We start from the raw sequence: 20,377 nt of genomic DNA, 5'->3' as shown, positions 1-20,377 counted from the left end.
CCACTGATGAAGTCTGTTTTAACAATAAAAACTTGAACCAGTATCTCTTACTTACCAAAGCTGTTTATCATAAAGGTAAGAAGAGAAAGTGTAAATCAATGTGTGAGAAAACTGTCATTCAAGAAGTAAATTGAGAATAAAGGTTTTTCTTCTTTCTGTTGCCTGTTAAAACAACAAATAGCTTTAGAAACCTCTCATTTAACATGACTTCTGACTCAGCTGAACTCTGATTCATGAGAGACCTGAAGGTATCAAGACTGCTGGGATGAAGAGGGCGGTCCCATAATTTATTCCTATAAATATCCTTAAATAGCTATAAAATGCTATTCCTTTTCTGCAGAGGTAAACAAATACCATATTCAGCTGACCTGGACATGTCTTTGCTGCCTTGCTCTTACTGGTTTCTTAAAAATATTTCATTTTTAAAAAAATAATATAGATATATACACACACACATATATATGCTGTAAGAATGTTTTGACTGTGAAGTTTACAAACCAATGTAAAAGTTATGCATTACTTGTAAGACAGAAGGATTTTTACTATAAAACAGAAGAACCAAAGTGGAAATAATTTCTAAAAGTTTGCAAAGTTCAATTATGTGAAAGCAAACTGATCAAGGCACAAGTTTAAATGGTCTTTCTGTACACTTCAGATAAGCTTTTGCAGAATATATTCTAAGTAATCAGAAAATGTACAAAACAAGCATATAATTGAAATGCATGTCTAGCTGATGAACTAGAAAAATAAAAGCTTCACATTTTTAAATATTTTGGTGGTTTAGATCTGCATAGATTTTGGTTTTATTACCTATTTTAGAAAAACTAAATTGGAATCCATCCTGATAGAACTTCAGCACAATTTAAAATAATCTGCAAAAGCCTCCACTGGTATCCTTAAAAAATTGCAGCATGTTGTAGTTGCATTAGCTTAACTTGATTGGTAGACTGCAATGAACAATGAGTAATTTATCACTGTTGACAGAATTCATCTGAAATTTACCCTCAAAGTAATCAGTCACAGCATAAAATCTCACCAGCTACAGTTATCCGGAAGATTCTGTTTTATACCTAAAGCTATGCCACCTCAGAAAATGAGAACTGTCAGGAATGTCAACTTTAAGTTCATGTTTTAACAAATTAATGATTACAGTTTTGCCTCATTTCTAAATGCATGAGGATCTGCCAGGAGAATGGAGAACACATGACAGCAATACAAATGAGTGATGCAGCACTGTCTACTAGTGTGGAAAATTTAACTAACACAAAAGTTAACTAACTATGTATCACAGCAGAAACACTTAAAAGGAAACAGTACTATCACTTACACGTTGCTAATAACCAACTGTCTGTAATACAGTCACCTGTAAGATTTGAACCATTTGCTGAACTTAACTTTTTCTCCTGTTATCAAAAGCCAGGGCTGTTAAGTGCCAGTGGTTAAAGCACAGTGGAGATAGGGCGAGATTCCAGTCAGTGTAAGGCACCTCAAGTCTAGATGCCTACATGTGTGACCCTGAGTTAAGAGAGCCCAAGTGGCAGTTTCAGCTGGTCACCCCATATGTGTTGTCCTCACTATGATTTGAATTGCTCTTCAGTTTCCTAGGATGCACAAGACATTCACGCAGATGTGAGAGAGGACGTACGGGACACCAATGTCATTCTCAAATGGCAACTGGAGGTTGCACCCATGAAAAAATTGTAATAGAAACGGTTAAAATACTTAGTAAGGAATACTTATGTCACAAGAGATGCTTGGAATGAAAAAAAGCCAACAAAGAAAACAAAAGAGATCAGAAAAGAAAGCTATGCCTTGGAGGTCAGAAACTATCCTTATAATAAAAATGATAGTATGAAAAGTTGAGTTAAGTCAGACCTCATTAAGAAAAAACCCAAAAGTTCTCCCAGCCATTAAAGTAAAAATAGAACAAAAAAAGAGGTAGTGAGGTCATCTGTGGTTAGCACAAGATGGGATAGAAGATAATGGTATTTTAGTCTTTTGGGTGCACACTTTGGCTAAGATGCTGGGTTTCAGGAGAGAACTCTGTCTTGATAAAAGGGACAAAAAAAAAAGTCCCCCAAACTTGTAATTACAAGAGAGCCCTTTAGTCAGGGACACCAGAACAGACTTCAGGATTCTGAAAGAAATGTTACCTCAATGTTATGACAAGAAGACTTAAACAGTTGTTGCTAACAATTCAGGAAGCGGCACTTTGTGAAGAGAGAACAGCCAACGCAATACATATTATGTTGGATTTGGACAAGAAAAAGGCAATCTGAACACGTGCCCTTCAGTAAGACTCTAAAGATATTTTCAGGAACTAAAGAAGACAAAAAATGAAATAAAGCATGCTATGGGTTTATCTATAAGTATGTGTACAGGAACTGTAGGTATGTTGTGTCAGAGTTTGGTAAATAAACAGCAGTTATAACTCAGCTGGACTTCAATACCACTTGACAAAGAAACACGTGACATTATACTGGAGAAGATGGGGATTAGCAGAAGGACTGGAAGGTGGAGAGTGTAAATGAATTGGCTAAAAGAAAAACAAAACATTTTGACTTGAGAAGTGAACTTTAGTTTTAAATACTGATTTTTGCAACTGTGCTTATTTAGTGTATGTATTAATGACTGTGACATGAAAACAGGAGTAGTCTAATGAAATTCCATGGTAGAACTGCCCATTTAGAAGGCAACAAGTATAAAATACATGAAAACCAGAATCTTGCTAGAATAGCAGAAGCATAAAGACAATACACTAAGAAACAACAAACATTTTTCCTGGAAAACCACTCCTTAGAAACAAGCATAACTACAGGCTGGGTGGAGAATGGATTGAAAGCAGCCCTGAGGAGGAGGACTTGGGAGTGCTGATTGATGAAAAGCTCAACATGAGCCGGCAGTGTGCGCTTGCAGCCCAGAAAGCCAACCGTGTCCTGGGCTGCATCAAAAGAGGTGTGACCAGCAGGTCGAGGGAGGTGATCCTGCCCCTCTACTCAGCTCTTGTGAGACCCCACCTGGAGTACTGCGTCCAGCTCTGGGGGCCCCAGTACAAGACAGACATGGAGCTGTTGGAGCGAGTCCAGAGGAGGGCCATGAAGCTGATCAGAGGGTTGGAGCACCTCTCCTGTGAGGACAGGCTGAGAGAGTTGGGGTTGTTCAGCCTGGAGAAGAGAAGGCTCCAGGGAGACCTAATTGCAGCCTTCCAGTACCTGAAGGGGCCTACAGGAAAGCTGGAGGGGGACTGTTTATCAGGGAGTGTAGTGACAGGACAAGGGGTAATGGGTTTAAACTGAAAGAGGGTAGATTTAGATTAGATACAAGGAAAAAATTCTTCACTGGTGAGGGTGGTGAGGCACTGGCACAGGTTGCCCAGAGAGGCTGTGGCAGCCCCATCCCTGGAAGTGTTCAAGGCCAGGTTGGATGGGGCTTTGGGCAACTTGGTCTAGTGGAAGGTGTCCCTACCCATGGCAGGGGGGTTGGAACCAGATGATCTTTGAGGTCCCTTCTGACCCAAACCATTCTATGATTCTATGAAATATCAGAGGATGAAAACCTTTGGTGTGCTACTTGAACTCAGTATATCTATGCACAACCAACATGGTGTAACCATTAAAGACCGATTCTAACAAGGCCTGAGAGAGAGGGAAAAAACAGTTTATAAATAACCCAGATAGCATTATAAATTGAAGCTATGCACTATTATGGGTTACTTAGATCATTAGGCTTTTTCTGAGAAACCCGAATCACTGAAGGAATCACAACTCTCTCTTACAGAGGACACTTAAAGGAGCTTTGCTCCAACACTTCCGTCAGAGCTTGCCTGTCTTGTTTTCCCTGCTCCCAAATCTCCACTCCTGTAATAACCAGCTCAGGACTAAGCACAGTATTTCAAACACAATGACAAACTCAAACAAGGAAGCCTTTACATAAATAAACCTAACCTGCCATGACCTGTAATTCTGTAATGTCAGATTGCAAGTAAGCAGGTAAATAAAGACTGAACTCTGACAATGCATAGATGTTACTCAAACTGCACAAACTCTACTATCTACTTCCAAAAAAAGCCTTTATGAAATTATTTGAACTATGACACTGCTCTAAATTCATCTTGAAAGTTACAGAGAAACGTTGGCTACTAAGTGCAGTAGTTCTACTAGTCAAATACCCCAAAAAATGTAATAAACATATTTTTTCTAATTAAATCATACTTCAATTGTTTTAAATTGAACCATTTTATGGAAAGCCATAAAACTGTAAACTGTTCGTAAAAAAAAATACAAGTTTAGTAAATAAGAGCAAACAAGATCCTACTTGAATAAATTTTACTGTTCTAAAGATTTCATAAATTAAATTGACTTGAAAAGGGATGTATATATCCAAGTACTGACATAAACAGCTCCTTTTTACATCAAATACTTTTTAAAAGTTACCATTCTCACCTACCTTCAAAATGGTATGCTGCTTACTAAGTACAGTATTACCCTGAATGAACAGTGAAACTTTACTTACAAAGTGGCTACTTGACTCTACGTAAGTTTATAGTTAATGGTCCCTTTTATTTCTTACTTTGGACAGGATGAGACATGGGTCCAAAATTCAGAATGGCTAAGCATTACTCAACTGTTACTAGAACAAGAAGAAAATAATGACAAGAACATATTTTCTTATTAGAGAGAAGGCTACTATTACTTCAGTAGAAATCAAATTACATTATTCCATTTACTGCATTCATTTTTAAAACCTGTAAACATGTATTTCATCAAAATCAAAGTATTCAAACTAAGCTTGCAATTAATTCTCAAAAATGTGTGCAAACTTGTGATGCACTCGCCTGCTTTCACCAAGTATACAGGTTGGTCCTAGCATTATCATAGGCTGCATTTAACAGATATTTATCTGTGGTTAAAATATTAAACTAAAACATCTATTAATCCAACATAATAATTCACTGTTTTCGAAGAATGAATAAAAAAATTACAAAGGTAAGACAGGATAACAGAGGAAGGATTTCCTTTTAAATGGTTTGTATTTCAATGTTTATCCCACGTAAGCTTTAAATCATTCCTGCTTCTATAGCTTCAAACACAGTTCCTCAGGATAATTTCACATCTGCCTTTCACACAGGTGAGGGAGAATCCTACCATAGTATGGTATTCACAGACTTGACACTTTTACCCTTTCAGTAGTGCAGAATAAGCTCATTTGAGAAGTTTCAATCCTGCAAACAGTTACCAGTAAAGATAATATGCTGAAAAATACAGCTAAATTTTAATCTGTTTAAGTATACAGGCATTTTTTACTCCACACCTTCACCACTTGTAGTCTTTAAAGTCTCAAAATGCTAAGACTCAAGAAAAAAATAAAGGAATCCTTGACAGATTCTGACCATCAACTTTTTAGAAGTACCCGTAGAACAGTGTGACTTGTGGAACACCTAGCATTAGTTATGGAAGCATTCCAACTTGAGGGAAGAGAGGGAGTGGGCATATAGGCAGTCCGCATAAAAAGACTGTAAGAAGTTGTGATTATTTACTTGTAAACTGAACGTTTTTATCACCACTGGCTTTAGGTCCCTATGAGACGAGTAAATCTGGACACAGACTTGGTTATCCATGACCATATTATTTTCTTATCCAAAAAAATTAGAAGGTTCAGAGAATGCATAAATACAGCTCACTTGTGCAGTTACTAAAAATCTTAAGTGATGTTAATATGGTTAAGAAATCATACTGAAGCCCTACCAGAACGTGTCTTAACTTAGAGTAAGCATGAGTCATTTAGAGATTTTTTTCAATATGCACTCATCTCAACTTGTGAACAAGCACACGCTAATGCAAAACATCCTCTCTGTATATCAGAAGTAAGCTTGAAGACAAAGTAAATGTAAGCTGTATTTAAAGCAAAGGCCAATGCTTTCTAACGAGCAAGAAAGTTTTGATTACCTTGAATGAATGTAAGATTGGGAAAGGGGAACCTACTAATCCACATGACTGAAGTCAGCTATCACTTCAGGAGGAATTTGACGTATGCTGTCTTTGTGTAAAAATGCAAAGGGTGAAACTGAGACAGGCAGCTCTCTGCTAATAGCAGATCTCAAATCAAGCATGAATCAGACTACAGTTCAACAATGGTATTTTTGATAGGTGACTATAAACTCACTACATCCTTTGGAACCCTTTTAACTGATTCACCGGTAAAAAAATACAGTAAGCTGCACAAGAAGCGAGAAGACGGGAACGACAGTATTCAACAAGACTGTATATGAGAAGTATTCAACTACAGGATGATTTAATACTAATGATGTAATGTTCTTTAACACCCACAGAACAAATTTTCTTGCTGAAGTCATGCTACTTTTTACTAGATTGTTTCCAGAAAATGTTTCATGTCTGGCATCCAGGAATTGTCTTGAACAGTGTGTTGCAACTACTGTCCTAGAAACAAGATCTGCTGAGAAAAGAAATTAGTAATCATATGGAGACAATTTTGTGGTATGAGGATGCCATGGAAGCCACCATAGTATAGTATAGCATAGTGTATTATTACAATGATTAAAAGTAACTATTACTTCAATTACTAAACACTAATTTTAATAGTAATTTAAATGCAAAGTGGTAAGAACTTTGTTAAGCAATAAATACATTATAAGACATTTGATTAAACTGAAACATATCAGTATTTAGCAGTCAATACATTTTGCTCCCAAAATTTCAAAGGCAGTCAGAGCAGTGCATCTGCGGAAATCTATCACCAAGCACATTCAAGACACTAAATCTGCTTTCTATGACAATACTATCAGAGAAGGTTTTGTTCTTACTTCTATCTTCAGACAGGTTCATAGCTTAAAGATGGGACTGAAAGCCACGCATCATGGCTTGGTAGCCTACTTTCCTTAACCAAGGTAAGGAAACCTTCCAAAGCTTTGGTACTGAAATCTTTCTTCCCTGTCAAATCAGCAGGAATATATCTCTTCCCCTTTTACTCAATGGGAAGCAAGAAAGATGTCTTTCTAGACCGCTTATTAGTTTCAAAGACCAAAAGAAGGATCAACTTGAATGTAATGGCACTCATCTGAAGCCCCAGATTCAAGCAAAACACCACCAATATTAAAAAAAAGACTGCAGGACTTGCTCCCTTGATTCAGCTTTTATCGGCCAGTCTTTGCAGCAAAGGGAAGATGAGCATCCTCCAGAAAACAAATGTGGATTGAAATCCTGGTAATGGGTATGAAGAGCCAAATAAGAGATTGAAAAGGATAAACCTGAACTGGCACTCATCCCATCTGACCATGAAATAAAACCAGCACTGATGATATAGCTACAGTGAAAATACAGCTAAAACACTGCTTCGGTGCTGTGTTCATATCAGCTATTGGAAAGTACATTTAAAATAGAAGACTGAACAGGTTGAAATGTACTGATTTATGCACAATTATGAACATTTTTAGACATTATTAGCAGAATGTAGTAAAAGGAGTAAAATATCTGTGTTGAGTTTTCTACTGTCAGGTTCATAACAAGCTGTTAACTTTCCCAACCGTGGAATTTAGAAGCAACCTATTACTTCCACTGAAAATAGCAGACTAAATCAACTAGACTTCAACTTAGGCCACTAAGCTCACCTGAAGGAAAAGAATCACTCCAGCATGCAAACGGTATGAAATAAAACAGAAATTATTTAAAATTATATTGTTTACCTGAACAATTACTTACACCTTAAATTCAGCTACTTATCAAGTTTCTAGTGTAGGTTAAATGAAGCAAGTATTTGCTAGAAAGCAAATAGCTAGGTAAAAACTCACTCAGTTGCAAAGTTTCTTTCCTCAAATGTAGCAACAGTAAAAGTAGTGAACAGAATCCACAGAAGTACTGGAAGATGGAAAAAAAAAGGGAAGGGGAAAGGGGAAAAGGAAAAGGGGAAAGAAAAAGACTATTATAGCATGAAAGTAAGCTGAAACTGAAGTTCTCTTGACACAAAGCAAACTCTGAAATTACTGCATAACATCTCTAGCAGCTCAACTGCAACTTTCTTCCCCCTTGACATTTAAAAGTCAGCCTTTGTTCCAACTATGAATGTTCTTGTATATTACAAGAACAGTAATCAGTATAACATTTTACCCTCCTTCTTAGGCTTTAACATTTTTGTAAAAGAGGTGAAGCAAACACAGTTGGCATATATATATATATTTTTTTTTTTTTCCTGTATCTGTGACATACTGTTACAGTTCCAAAACCATGAATGATTGGGACAAAATGGTGAGATTATTTTTGGCTGGCACCATACTTCAGAATTATACAACAGCATGAAAACTCACTGATGTCTGGGACATGTCTGTGCAGCTGGAATACTATCAAAGTTCTGATACCTAAACCATAATGTAGTCTGGTGACATATATGCAATTTGAGATCCCAGTTTGATAAATACACATAACTTGGATCCTTCCAAGAAATAATATGACTGAATTGTTTACTATAATGTGGGCTCTGGAGCTTTGCATGCTATGATGATGCATCTAAGTTTCAAGAAACCTACACAAATAAGCTTCCCAAGGGTATGAAAAGTCTTCATCGTTTCTTCACAGAATTCCTGTGGTGTTAAGACCACCATGTTTCTAAGGTCTAGCTGGACAGGTACACTAGTGTTATCCAGTCTTGTACAGAACACGTCAACTCAGACAAACTTTTCATGAAGCTGTGGACCTCAGGCATATTTTTATTTATAGTTTTAAATGAGCTTGCAGCTGGTTTACGAAGATCTACTAGGCTGGCATCATGCCTATGGAATATGGTAAGCTCTCACTAGCCTGGAATCAAAAAGTAAACCCTGATCCTAGTAGTGATCAAAAATGTTCCAACCTGGAATCTGAAGTAATACTAAGAGACAAACCAAAAAAAGCACCTTGAAGGCTGATAGCCCATCTTGTGGCTTTAATGACAAAATGATGACAAATGGTTTTACCACTAAGAATGCAAATGGATAGACCTTGACACAAAGAGGGTCAAAATAAGCTCATACTCCCCTTTTGTCTTTGGAGTAGGAATGAAATACCTAATCCCTGGTTACTAAGGTAATTACTAAGATTTTCAGCTCTTCTGTCATCTAAGCGATCATTCAGATGTTGCTTCAACAGTACCTCATCATGAAGGCATGAATGGGAAAGGTAATGCAAGAGTACAAATTCACTGAAACTACCTGTAATATTCACTGCTCTCGTTAGACCTGGGGATTGCAAGTCAGGTTTCCTGAAAGAAAGTCTATCACCAGAAGTTGTGTAGGGGTCATTTGGTATAGTAACCTATATGTCTTCCTTTGTACTTCACATAACTGAGTTGTACAATGCAAAAAGCTGTCACCTGCTTTTTCCTTCAGACTGGAATGCATAAGCTCACTGAAAACACAAAGGAGTTCCAAATTCTTAATGAGCAAAGACTTTCATTAGCCTTTGAACTGAAGGGGTACTGATCTTTAAATGAAGTATTTTTTATGGCTTGAACTCTAACCCTGATAGTTACCTTCATCAGCCACAGTCTTAAGGGCATAGATGTGCCCAAACATGCAAAAACATGCGCGGGCACATTGCATGGAAGGTGGCATTATACACAGAGATTTTGCCTATCGGCTGCCTCTCACCACATAGATTTTACTTCTTCCAACCACTCTGTGGGAGTCTTCTTATAAAGAGACAACCTGTTTTATTAAAGTTAGTGTTACCTTGACAGAAGCATATGGCAAGTGTCAACACACATTTAGAGAATGACAGAGAAGTAGATCTTGACAAACAAAACCTGGTTTACTGTCCTTTTTATTTTATTAATTTTTTTAACTAGATTTATTTCAAGTGATCCTTATTGCTTTATAATCTTTCCCAAATAGTAGCCATGAGATGCTACCGCTACTGCAAAGAAAGCCCTAGAAAAAATCATGACATTTCTAAAGTGCCAAAAAATGATGCTGCAGTTCTATTATCAAAAATTTCCTTGTTAAATGTTATCCCCAGCCTACTAGGCTGGTTTTGGCTGTGCTAGAGTTAATTTTCTTTAGAGTAGCTAGTATGGGGCTATGGTTTGGATTTGTGCTGAAAACAGTGTTGATAACACAGGGATGTTTTGGTTACTTGAGCAGTGCTTACACAGAGCCAAGGCCTTTTCTGCTCCTCACACCACCCCACCAGCGAGGAGGCTGGAGGTGCACAAGGAGTTGGGAGGGGACACAGCCGGGACAGCTGAGTGATTTTTATCTTTAAAAAAACCCTACAAACAGTCAAAAGGTTTATTCAACATGGCACTGGAATGCCTCACTACCTTCATGTTCATCCAGTTGGTTATCAGTTGATTCTTAGCCTGTATCATTTGGAAAAGCACTGTGACAAATAAGATTATTAACCCTGTTATAGGGCCACAGCACAGTAAAATTCAGCAAAACAAAACCATCTCTTCTAGAAATGCCATTTCCAATTATTAGAAACTGAAAAATGACTGGGGATGAGCTGTTCATTCAAACTAAAAAAAGAATTTAAATAAAGCGCATTTTTTATCTCCACCTGCTGGTAGGTTTTCATGATATGGTTTCCCTGGCACAGCCTGACTTCAAAGAAAAACATCCTACCACAAGGTAGAACAGTGGAATAAACTGAAAAGCCATACCAAAAATAGCAACAAAAATATTCACACCAATAAATAAGAAAGTAACCAGGGCAAAATATAAAGCATTGGTGCTGAGAGGGCGAAGAAAATACAACTCAGAAAGCGACAATTCTGAAATACATTTAACTAATGAATTTACATGATACAAATAAATGCTAATACTAATTATTTATACCGAAGACTCATGCTATTTTTACATTGTATTTATGCTTACCTCACCTGTTTTCATCACGATTTTATGGTTTTATTTTTTTTAATTACACAAATTTACCAGATTCCGTGGTCATCTGAAGTAATCCATCAAAAGCACTGGAAAGCAGACCTCTATTGGATACTTTTAAGTGACTTAATATGACAGGCACACATTGGTATTCCAAAAATAAGGCCTTCCCTTCATCTGTCTTCAAGTCTATGCGAAGGGAATCAAACGCTTGAGCCAGGTAATCCACTGAAAAATATCAGAATACAAGCAATAAAGCTTCTATAATAAGAGTTCCATTAAGCAATACGTGAATAGCTATCCCGAGAGTTACTGTTGCAGATATATACTTAAAAGTTAAATGGCTGAAAAAATTAAATTTTATTTTTATTTAAAGACATCCTCTGCTTGTTTTTATTCCTTAACAATTTGTTGTGAGTGAAGAAAAAGACTAACTACAACTCCTATGTTGAAGAAAAATATACTTACAAATATAAAGTACTTCTAATATTTTGCTTAAGAGGAAAGAAATTACAAGCTTGCATAGTTTGAGACAATGTTGGTTTCAACATCTGGGAAAACTCTATTAAAGGAATCAAGGACTGATTTGTCTGAATAAGAGAAATTACTTTCATGAGAGCAACTCATTCTTTTCTATAAAAAGCTGTAGTTTAAGTTTCAGTGCACACATTTTATACACTCATCCATTGTAGAGTGCACTAAATTATACAAAGAATGTAGATTAAGTGAATCAATCTAATTTTCTTAATTTCCTGATGTCAAATCTTTCTCAGTATCTTGGAATAACATTGATCATCTGGAGCACAGAAAATGAAGTACAAGGAAACAATTTCTCCCATAGCAAAAGTTTAACCACAGTGCCATCTGCTGGATACTGACATTTTGAAGGAAATGGAATATATGTTCAAACCACATGTGCTATTTTATCACTAAATCATTAGTGCCATGTGGTCAGAGTGATCAAAATTTATACACAGTGATATTCAACATATGTTTAACAATAAATCATATTTTCCATGCTATAGAAGCCAGCAGGAAAAAGCAACCATGAGAAGCTAAACTGATTCATTGTAATTAACAGCATTCCTTTTGCTTAGGGTAATAAAATCTCTGCAATAACTATTTTTTGTATTGCAATTCTTTCTGCATCAATTTTATCAAACATTTCTAGAAATGTGAGTATCAATTTAAGAGTAATTATCATGCTTCACCAAAATATCTTGACTGAAATAGTTCCCTCCAACAGCTGTGATACTGTATATGTTCATTAATGATGTCAGGGTGGTCTTCCACCATGTTTAAATCCTGCATTTACTGTAAATACTCACAATATAAATACTGCACAGGTCAGTGAAGCATAAAGACATACTAATCTGCTTAACCATCTAATCCAGAAGGATGACTTCCATGAACAAGAACATTATTCATTATCTACGGATTTAAAATCTTTGGCATCCCTGATTAGTGTCAATCAGGGTGCCAGAGACTGCAGCAATTTTGTGATGTGGATCTCTGCTTTCTAAGAAATGGCCCAAAATTCATAACATATTTCATGCAAGAGACTGAAAAAAAAAATCAGATGCCAAAGTAGGCACTGGATTCTGACATTCTGGCATGGTTTTTCAGGATCACCTTGAAAATTAACATCTCTGTAACCTGTCTCCATCTCTTTGTGTTACTAGCAGAGAGGATGTGTTACCAGTAAAGATATTTTAAAATAATACAAACCATTCTGAGAATAAAAGATAGCAAAAACATAATAATGGAATAATTTAGGTTGGAATCTAGTCCAACCATCCTGCCCAAAGCAGAACCATTTCTGAAGTTAGATTACATTGATCATAGTCGTAACCCCACTGAACAATTACTTGCTATCAAAATGATCTGTGCTTTTAAAATGTCTTTGAAAATGGAAAAATAAGTGGTATCACAAAGAGTTAGAAAAGGGTTATAGATACATTCATTCTTATATCCTTATAAAACTTACTCTTGCAGAACATCACAGTTACATGGCACCACAGTACTCCTAAGTTGCTGCAAGTAGACAGTAATCACCTCTTACACCTGCTCTCAATAGTATATAATTAGTGTTTTCTGCCTGACTTCCATGAAAAGGATCTGCAACACCTCTTGTTCCCCATTTTGCTTGAAGAGAGAAAAGGCTTCATAACTGGAGGCAGCAGTTAACAAATCAGCTGAGAGAACAGCTACTCTATTCTTCGAGCTATATTTTCCACAGCTTTTTCTCACCCTGTCCAGATACAATCTGATTCTTGTTAACTTGTAGTGTCTACTTTGAAACCTTTACCTTCTCCCTCTCCCTTGAGGCAGAGAAGACCCAACTTCCCCTATTTCTTTGCCAACACAATATTATATAGGTTTTAAGTATTCTACTTTACATTACTATTATACATCTTCTGCTAATGTGAAAGGTGGGAGGATCCTGGGAATAAAGTAGAAACAGAAAAAAGCCTCACAGTGAAAGAAAAGAGTCACTCACCCTGTGATGCCCCCTTCCAACACCCCCCCCCCCAATTCTTTTTGGTTAACAAAAGGCAGAAGTGTGAGCTGAAAATGATGTAGCTGTTTCAGATACAATAATCCCTTAACAGGCATTTAAGGCTGTCTGGAGTATATCGTTTAAGAGGGTATTTGAATGTTTCCTTTTTTTTTTTTGGTTGTCAAAGAAATAAATACACAAAAAAAATCAAGTCTTCATATAGTCAGAAGCTCAACTTGATAATGTGTGGCAATTATATCACATTTAGGATTCAGAGGGGACCTATCAACTCTAATGCTTTTATGGTTTTTCTGCATAGGTGAACAAAATTGCTTCATAGCAACCACTGAAACCGTTACTGAATTAAAACAATTAAGTTAAAAGAGAAAGTTAATAATAGAAGTCAAAATAAGACATTCTTTTGGATGAGTCATCAAATCTGCAGATTTAAGGATTACGAACCTTCAAGCGTAGCTCTGATTAAGTACTACTGTCGAAGTTTTCGAAGAAGTCATGTAGAAATTAGAAATAGGTAAGAATTTGTTTAAATGACCGAAGTTAATCTGGAAGTTAATTTTAAAATATCCCTATAAATCAGACTGATTGAAGGTTTTTCTTCTTTGGGTTGTGACAGAAAAGTGTACACTAATCCCTATGTTAAAATGATAAGGAAGGAAAGCATTAAAAAATCTTAGTTTGTGCCTTTTCTCGTAGTGTGCTCAACACTCAGAGCTCACAAGAAACAGTCCTTTTTTGTCATCACTTTAAAGAAAATGTTTTAGTTTTTTCAGATTGTATCTGTTTTCAAAGAAGGTCCCACAGAGAAGATATGCCACAGCATCTCAAAAACTGCACAAGCGGAGTAACCTGTCATAACCTGAAGCTGAAGTCACTATTTTCAGAGCTGTGTTATCTCCTGATATGACCTTGTTTGCTTTTGCCTTGTTAATAAAGAACATTACTATCATCAACATGGGAATTTTGGAAGATTTTGGATAAAAAGGTGACTTTTCATGCTAGAGAGGTGGTTTTGAAGTCTAAAGCATTTTTATAGGAACAGAACATGGTGCCTTTGTAAATGAGTCTATTTAACAGTGAAATCTGAATGGACAATCATATCAAGAACTGATGATTTCATAGAGTAGCCTTTTTCAATGTCGATAATGTTTTACGGGCAGCCGTTCACAGTGCCAGATGTGGTAGGAGAAGAAGGGACCATCAGACAGGTGAGGGCTGGAGTGCGAACTGAATACTAAACTTAGGCCAAGGGACAAAGCAATTTCAAGACATATATTGTATCACCATTCAATCTAACAATTATAATCCATTACACAAGTGGCTTGCTTTATGTGACTACAGATAAATCAGAAATACCTACGAACATCAGATTTATCTATAAAGATAAATGCAGCAAAGTTGTAATGATGTCAGAAAAGAAACACTGGACACTGCAGTGGATCAGCCTTTCAGGGGATAGGTGAACAACCCACTAGCTTAAACAGGACAGTGAAGTTCTAGAACTGTGCAAAATCTGCTACTTAGTTTATAAAAGAGCAACTAGCTGTGCCTTCCTATGCAGTAGAGATCTTTGCAATCCAATTACTGCTATAGGGACAGTTTGACAGAACTATCAACATCTCTTTTCCTGATCTTCAGAAATGTTGATTTGTCTGACAAGAAGTCAGCATACTAAAAGGAATGCATAAATTCCAACAAGAAATAAATAAAAGCAAGATTCATACTCATTTCCACTATATTTTGCTTTACAAGGTAGTAAAACTCAAGTAAAAATACTTTTTACTACTAAATCATAATGGATGCTACAGTATCACTGATGTCGAGGTACCACTGAAATAAATACATTTTAAAAATCAGAACTTACCCTGTGTCACTGTTTTAAGCACAATTAAAGTTGACAGAAACCTCAAAGGCATACAGGAACTCTTAAAGAAAGCTGCCGATTTTGATTTACTCTCTGTAGAGTGTTCAGAAGAACTATGTGGGTTTCCCTTACTTACTATGCCTTTGAAAATATCTTCACCAAGTCTCCTCATTGTTGATGTCATTGTTACATGCTGTTTCAAACAACGCACACAGTTAGTGTAAATATTAAAACCCTGCGTACTATGTAGATACACATATGTTCCCCTAGTGATTAAATATTAAACAGCAAATGGTTTGATGACGTATTGGAATATAATCTGTACAGGAGATCCTACTTTGTGTTCCAAAAGTAGCTGAACAACATTATCGCGGAGCCTTATCAACACATACTTCACAAAGAGACTAGTTAGTGAGGGCCCCTGATATGCTGGCATTATTTAAGCTGCCTCTGGTTCCAGAACAAGCTTGGCTTCAGTCAACTCTACTTTGTAAGGATATTGTAAGTGCTTTAGCAAAAGCACTACTGACAGCACTGTGCACTATACTCAGTCTTTACAGTACAGCTACTGTCTTTATTATATTGCTAAATATTTTCTTATAGCAGTCAAGTCAAAGGGAGTAAGGAATGTCTTGAGGTTAGACACTGCGCAGAGAACAGAAAAATCAAAATTCCTTTGCTACTTTGCCACGTACCTGCATCAATTTCAAAAAAGTCATGCATAAAGTGAACCTAAAAATACTGCCTTTTCAAGTAAAAAAGTTTTGTAAATACATATGTAAAAATATAATTTCTGAGATGCTTAGACACTGCAACAGAGATCACGTACTTATGAAAACTATGCTTAGATACACAATGCAAAATTTAAAATTAACTTGAAAAAGAATTTTTTTTTATTTGCCATGTATCTGTAGTAAACACTACGAATTTATGCTTTACAAAGACAGCAGAGTTTCTTGTATATATACTACCTGAAAACATCCACTTTTCATATGTATTTAAAACACAAAATCCATTAATATCTTCTGGGAATTTAGTTTTAAAATACCCATACTGCAAGAGGACTAATTATTTTACCTGAACACTACTGTCTAGCTGTCTTATAGACCAGTAAATAAATTTAATCACAGGCATGTGTAGTTTAGGATTCACAAATGGCATCCACTGGAGTTGCTCAGTAGTAACAGGCAAAAGCTGTAAAAATATACAAAAGTAAAATTACATGCAGTACATGAAACTACTGTATAAGCTAACCATAAGTGAAAACCAACCAACCAAAACTCCAACTTTTTTTCAGAGTTTAACAGATTACATATGCAAATACTCAATGGGCAGATCCAGTACAAGTAACACAATTACATGCATACACACATTTTAAATTTTACAGAGGTTTACATGCAAAAGTGGAGATACATCATGCAAGTTCAATCTCAGGAAAGCCAATCCCAATGGCTGTAAATATTTAGTATAATGAAGTAAAACAGTAAAAGAAGATTTTCTGAACACCTCACTGATTTCCAAACCTTCGTATCCCCAGAAAGAAAACTATAAATGTGTTAAAAGTATAGCATAGCATCACCTTTAACTTTAACATCTAATATAAGCATCCATACAATTTAAATGAGCCATGTTCATCTCCTTAGAAAAAAAGACTCATGTACAGTATTACATATAAAACACAAGACAAATTATGAACTGACAGAAGTGACTTGAAATAAAATGCTGAAACTCTCAAGTTGAGACTGAACATCAGACTTTTCCTTAAAAATGGTCTATATGCTTTACGAATGACAAATTACCTATTATATCTCACTGCTGGAATGAATGCTGACTTACTAACAGTGATTTTGTTTTAATTACTGTAACCAAAGCATGTATAAAACAGGCTGATCTGTTATACTCTCAAAATCATTTAATAAACCACATAAATCCAGAAACATATTAACACAAGCAAACAATCCAAACCCCTTTACCTTCATACACCTTTCCTGGGTGCAGGTTTTTTTGGAGGTCTCGGTAACTGGAAGTTTATGACTGTCCTCTCTTTCTTCTTGTATTTTTAATCTGCTAAGGAGCTGGTCTGAGATCCAATCCATAAGAAAAGTTAAGAGCTCATAAACTTGTGAGTTCAATGGTAGCTGTAATACATCCACAACAACAAGCTTTCAAATTAATGATTTTTCTAAGCCAAAATAGTAACAAGACTGAAATATATTACAGTACATTAGTTCTGAAATATTATGCATAATTTAAAGGATGATGAGTATATGCCTGATAAAATCTGGGAGGTAAGTTACTGTATTGGGACCCTGTGGAAAATGTTATATTTGAGGAAATAGTTATCTTGAACAGGCCATGTTTGCTCTGTTGGGCCTTGTACCCAAGGTTTGAGAAGCTTGTATGTTATTAATATAACCCATAAATTACAATATCTCTGGGAAAGGCAAACTGTATGTGGATGAAGGGAAGTGGAAGATGGCAGTCCTGAACCAGCGACCACTCACTGTGTATCGATGAGTCAGAGATCCACATCAGAGTCAACCTGATCAGAGATCTATGTCACAGTCAACCTGAGTCGGCGCAGCCTGTGTTGTGCTGCACAGATCAATCAGCTGCAGTTTATCCTGTGCTTGGGCACAGGATAAACTCAGCCAGCTCACTGTAACAGGAGCCTGCAGGCAGCTCCCACTTGGTACTGGTGGTCACGCCTCCTGCCTGGCCTTGCCTTTGTCTAAAAGGGCAACAAGAAGTTCTCCTGTGAACGTCCTTCATGAACAGAGTTGTCTTCTTGTAAGAAAATGATATAATAGCTTGAATGACGAAACAGGAGGAGCTTCTCTCCATGGACAGGACCTGCTCAGTGTGCCCTGGGAAAAATCCACCCGGGCTCCATCTGATGCTGCACAAACACAGGGTTCCCAGCATCTGAAGGGATGTAAGATTTACTCGCTATCTATATTCCGCCTCTTACCCTGTCTTACTAAAACAGTCATTTCATTAAGCCATTTGTTGTCAAGCCTTTCTTAAAGAGATCCAGAAAGAACCCTGCATTGTTTCTCTCTCTCTCTCACACACACCTCATTCCCTTCCCCACTGCAGAACACATGATGGTTTCTGGGTGTAAAAAAAAATACATAATTTTTTTTGTACTTAGACAAACTGTTACAAAAGGCCTTGCAAAAGATTTTCACAAATAGAATCACTCCATTTTATAATTCTGGCCAAATGAATTACATGTCCTTTGCGTGTGGAAATTCTCATTTCATTGCACCAGACCTCCTTTGCTTTATTTCATACAATCCATTGCTGTTTAAATTTAAATGGGTAACTAGCATTGTTAGAAAAAGAACAAAGACTTCATGAAATTGTCATTCTGCCCCTGTACTACACTGCAATGAAATACTCTATGAAAGATATGCAGAGGTACCTGAAGACAGCCTGCACGAACAATTCTCTAAAGACTTCAAAAGTTTTCTGGTATCTACCTTCAGATAACTGTTTTCCTCTTCGCTCAGAACTGTAACTACTGATACTGTTTATATTTCACTTGCAACCAAAGTACACTAAAACCTACGTAAACAGAGAAATACGTTGGCTATATATAGACAGCACAGGTTCAAGGCATCTGATGTAGATTAATTAAGTAGGATGTTGTGAGTATCTCTTTCCCATTTCACAGTTTAGCCTCTAGCTGGAGAAAATCATTAGCAGTTGGGAGATGTTGGTAGACTACTACCAGATGACTTGCTACTAAATGGAACAATATGGAGACAGAAAGCATTTCATTAAGTTATGTAAGAAGACATTTTAAGGAAAACAAGGTGATAATTTTGGAACCATGTATAAATATTGCATTTATTCTCTTTCCCACATTAAAGACTATTTCTCAAAAAATAACAGTAGTACAATCACCTCTGGCTCACAAAATTGAAATTCTTTATCTGATATCTCTGACTGACTACTTTTTAGCTGGTGTTATTCATAAGAACAGTGCTGTACTGGAGCAGTAACCAGAATGAGTTTAAGATATGCTCTGACACCATGAAAGAAACCAGTTACAGTGTAAGCAGGTTATAATTTTAACTGACAGATGAAAGATGAGGTGACAGGAAGAGGAAAACATACCATATAAATAAAAATATATATATACACTATATGCATACACAACATGAAATCCAACAGACTTATTTTTAGCAATGAGCTTAATTCTTTGCTGTTTTTCCTCATTACAATGTGTATCTTTTCTTACTGTAACTAACTCATAAAATAAATAAAATTGGAGGTTACATTTTGTAATTTCTAGCAGATACACAGAGACTGTTCCACTGCTTAATGTCTTTAGAATGAATCTTTCATTTTGCCCAATTCTTACCTTAGCAGTTTTTGATGTTACCATCACTTTTTCTTGCTTGACAGGTTTACTTTGTTGCACCACTTGACGTATATCCTTAGACTTCTGCACCATTAAAAATTCATGCTTCCTCTACAATAAAATGTAACAATGGATTATATTTCACTTGTTACCTATAAAGGAAGGAGGTACAAGTAAGAACAAACCTTACTTGTAGATTCTCTAAACGGGCTTGTACTTTCCTTGCTTGACCTTCTAACTTCTTGTTCAGCTCCGTTACATCACTTAACTGAAAGAATCAGAAAACATTAAAGTATCTGTGAATTCAAAACTCACTTCTTGACTTAATTATCATATTGAAATAATTTGATGTGGCTGCTAAGCAGCTAAATTATTTGAGTTCAGTTTTTTTCTTCTGAGCATGTAAAGGCATAGAAACAAAATCATCCACTTCCTCAACAAATCGCAGACCAGTTCAGGCTGGCAGGCACCTCTGGAGATATCTGGTCCAACCCCCCTGCTCAAGCAGAGCAACCTAGAGCCAGCTGCCCAGGACCATGTCCAGACAGCTTAATATCTCCAAGGTTGGAGACTCCACCACCTCTCTGTGCCAGGACAGATAAGACAGCACTAGCTCTTTTTTGACCTGCAGCCCAACTTTTCAGTTTGCAGGGAAAGAATAAGCACTACAATACCTCTCTAGATATATGGGCACTACACATTTGATTACTTTTCATGAAGAAGTGATAAAAAATGGAGCACACATTTCAAGAGTGG

The 20,377-nt window shown here is 36.5% G+C and overlaps 1 protein-coding gene across 7 annotated transcripts in view; it reads right to left on the bottom strand.

Annotated features, from left to right (window-relative positions):
• CCDC138 (coiled-coil domain containing 138) overlaps positions 1-20,377 on the bottom strand; it is a 38,960-nt gene that overhangs the window by 5,829 nt on the left and 12,754 nt on the right. For 5 of the 7 annotated variants that reach the window (XM_054832094.1, XM_054832100.1, XM_054832114.1 and 2 more), the window contains 6 exons: positions 19,812-19,889; positions 19,622-19,732; positions 17,223-17,387; positions 16,327-16,443; positions 15,250-15,442; positions 10,919-11,095 (listed from right to left, as the gene is read on the bottom strand). In XM_054832094.1, coding sequence (XP_054688069.1) covers positions 10,919-11,095; positions 15,250-15,442; positions 16,327-16,443; positions 17,223-17,387; positions 19,622-19,732; positions 19,812-19,889 — 841 coding nt within the window. Of the gene's footprint in view, positions 1-7,804; positions 7,872-10,918; positions 11,096-15,249; positions 15,443-16,326; positions 16,444-17,222; positions 17,388-19,621; positions 19,733-19,806; positions 19,890-20,377 lie in introns of all 7 variants that reach the window. The other 2 variants (XR_008577892.1, XM_054832139.1) reach the window with 2 other exon arrangements.

The sequence above is a fragment of the Grus americana genome, chromosome 1 (genome assembly GCF_028858705.1).
Source record: "Grus americana isolate bGruAme1 chromosome 1, bGruAme1.mat, whole genome shotgun sequence".
NCBI classification, from domain to species: domain Eukaryota; kingdom Metazoa; phylum Chordata; class Aves; order Gruiformes; family Gruidae; genus Grus; species Grus americana.
Note: the sequence above shows the minus strand (reverse complement) of the source record. Positions and strands in the feature narration are given on the sequence as shown.